The sequence below is a fragment of the Crocuta crocuta genome, unplaced genomic scaffold (assembly GCF_008692635.1).
Source record: "Crocuta crocuta isolate KB4526 unplaced genomic scaffold, BGI_CrCroc_1.0 scaffold267, whole genome shotgun sequence".
Lineage (NCBI taxonomy): Eukaryota > Metazoa > Chordata > Mammalia > Carnivora > Hyaenidae > Crocuta > Crocuta crocuta.
Genome location: NW_027531899.1, coordinates 2,018,809 through 2,020,627, shown reverse-complemented (window position 1 = coordinate 2,020,627; position 1,819 = coordinate 2,018,809). Strand labels below are relative to the sequence as shown.

The 1,819-nt window shown below is 62.4% G+C and overlaps 1 protein-coding gene across 1 annotated transcript in view; it reads left to right on the top strand.

The window, feature by feature from the left end:
• Positions 1-2: 2 nt before the first annotated feature.
• The window catches only part of KCNK6 (potassium two pore domain channel subfamily K member 6), a gene marked incomplete at its 5' end in the record, with an annotated part of 8,878 nt that continues 7,061 nt past the window's right edge, over positions 3-1,819 (top strand). Inside the window, one exon of the mRNA XM_077773634.1 lies at positions 3-69. Within this exon, the coding sequence (XP_077629760.1) occupies positions 3-69 (67 nt within the window). The remainder of the gene's footprint in view (positions 70-1,819) is intronic.

The following is a 1,819-nucleotide window of genomic DNA, read 5'->3' as shown; positions in this document are numbered from 1 at the left end:
ACAACTCCGACCCCGCCTGGGACTTTGCCTCCGCTCTCTTCTTCGCCAGCACGCTGGTCACCACCGTGGGTAGGTGAGCGCCGCCCCACCTGGGGACCCGGGAGTCATCACGAAATACTCTTATCCCTTCGGATCAGTCGCAATCCCCCTTGGGGCTAGGATCCCCTGGAACCCCGCCCCCCCAGCGGGGATCCACGACCCGCACCTGGGGTTCCGCGCCCCTCGGGAGGCCCCCATCCAGGCCCTTTCTCCAAGCAGGAAACCTCCCCCGTCCCAGTTCCCTCCTGGACTAGGACCGCCCACAGAGTACCTTCCAGGGAACATCTGGGACCCCATTTCTCCACCTGAACCCCCTTGAAGATCCATGTCCGTCCAGCCCCCTCTGGGCCTAGGACTCCCCTCTCCCCCTCTGGACCGGGACCTCCCCGCACAAGGACCTCTGCCCTTCTCTCTGGGCCCAGACCGCCATTCCCTCCAACACTATCTCCTGAGTCTCCAGATATGTCCTTTGGAGATGCCCCTTGGGAAATCCTACCCCAGTCTCCTCCTGACCCTGGTGCCCCAGCAAGGACCCTGAATCCCCACACCCTCTCAGGGCGCCATCACTAAAGACTTTACTGCCCGCACAGACCCCTCAACAAGGACCAGGGCCTCCGATCAGTGACTTCCGCCCTCTGGACCTAGACCACCCCCCAGCAAGGGCCCCCCATCCTCCTCCAAACCAAGGGCCACCCTCATCCTCATATTCCCCAGCGAGCAGCCCTGACTGCAGACACTGGACCCTTCCATTTAGACACCGCCCCTGTACTGGGAGCCTCCAAGGCAGGTTTTCCTCCCAGAAGGGACACCCCCATTCCGTCCGAACCTGGGACTTCCAATTCAGCTGCTCCCCACTGGGGATGTACGAGAGGGATTGTCGTGGAGAAGCTAGAGCACCTCCAGGAAGGACCACTGAGCTTCCAGCCAGAAGCCCCTCAGCCAGGACTTCCACCTCTCCAATCCCAAAACCAGGTCCAGCAAAACTTCCAGCACTTTCCAAACCAGAGACTCTCCATAGGAGCCTCTTTGAACCCAAGAACCCCTAGATGAGACTCTCAGCACTCTCTGGACCCTTGTACCCCTCAGTAAGAGCCCCAGAGCCACCTGGACCTTCTCCCAGGGACCCCAGCGCCCTTCGCACACACTGTCTGTGAGAGCCAAAGCCCGCTTCACACCCCCCTCCACAGGAGGCCGGCTGAGAGACTGGGCTCTCCGCACCTGCTACCCCTGCCCACCCTGGACTGCCTAAGGTTGGGAGTTTTCTGGGAACCTGGCCCCCCCTCCGGGCTTCCCCAGACCCACAAATGGGACCTCCGTCTCCACCCCAACACTGCCCCAGCCTGCTTCGGACCTGAAAGTCTCCCCTCTATCAAGGATGCCCCAGGACCTCAGCACCCTGGGACCCTCCCCAGTGTCCACTCAGGGCCATTCCTGCTTTCCCCCCTTCACTCTCTCTGCCAGGCCCCGGGACACCCGTCCCCTCCCGTCATCCCCTTGGTACTGCCTACCCACATGAGGTGCCCTCAAGCGTCCTTGGCCTCAGAAGCCCCCTTGCCTGACGACTCCCCTCCCCGTCCCGTTTGCGGTCCACAGATGCCGCCACTGGTGCCTGTCACCTCCTTCCTCTCAGCCCCAGACTCTTAACTGAGGCCTCAGGACTCAGGATGGCAGCCCCAAAGCAGGACCCATTCCAAACCAGGACACTGGGACTCCCCAGATCCCCTTCTCTGAACACCACCACCCCCCCCCCACCCCTCCCCCCCAGCCTGACCCTGAAAGT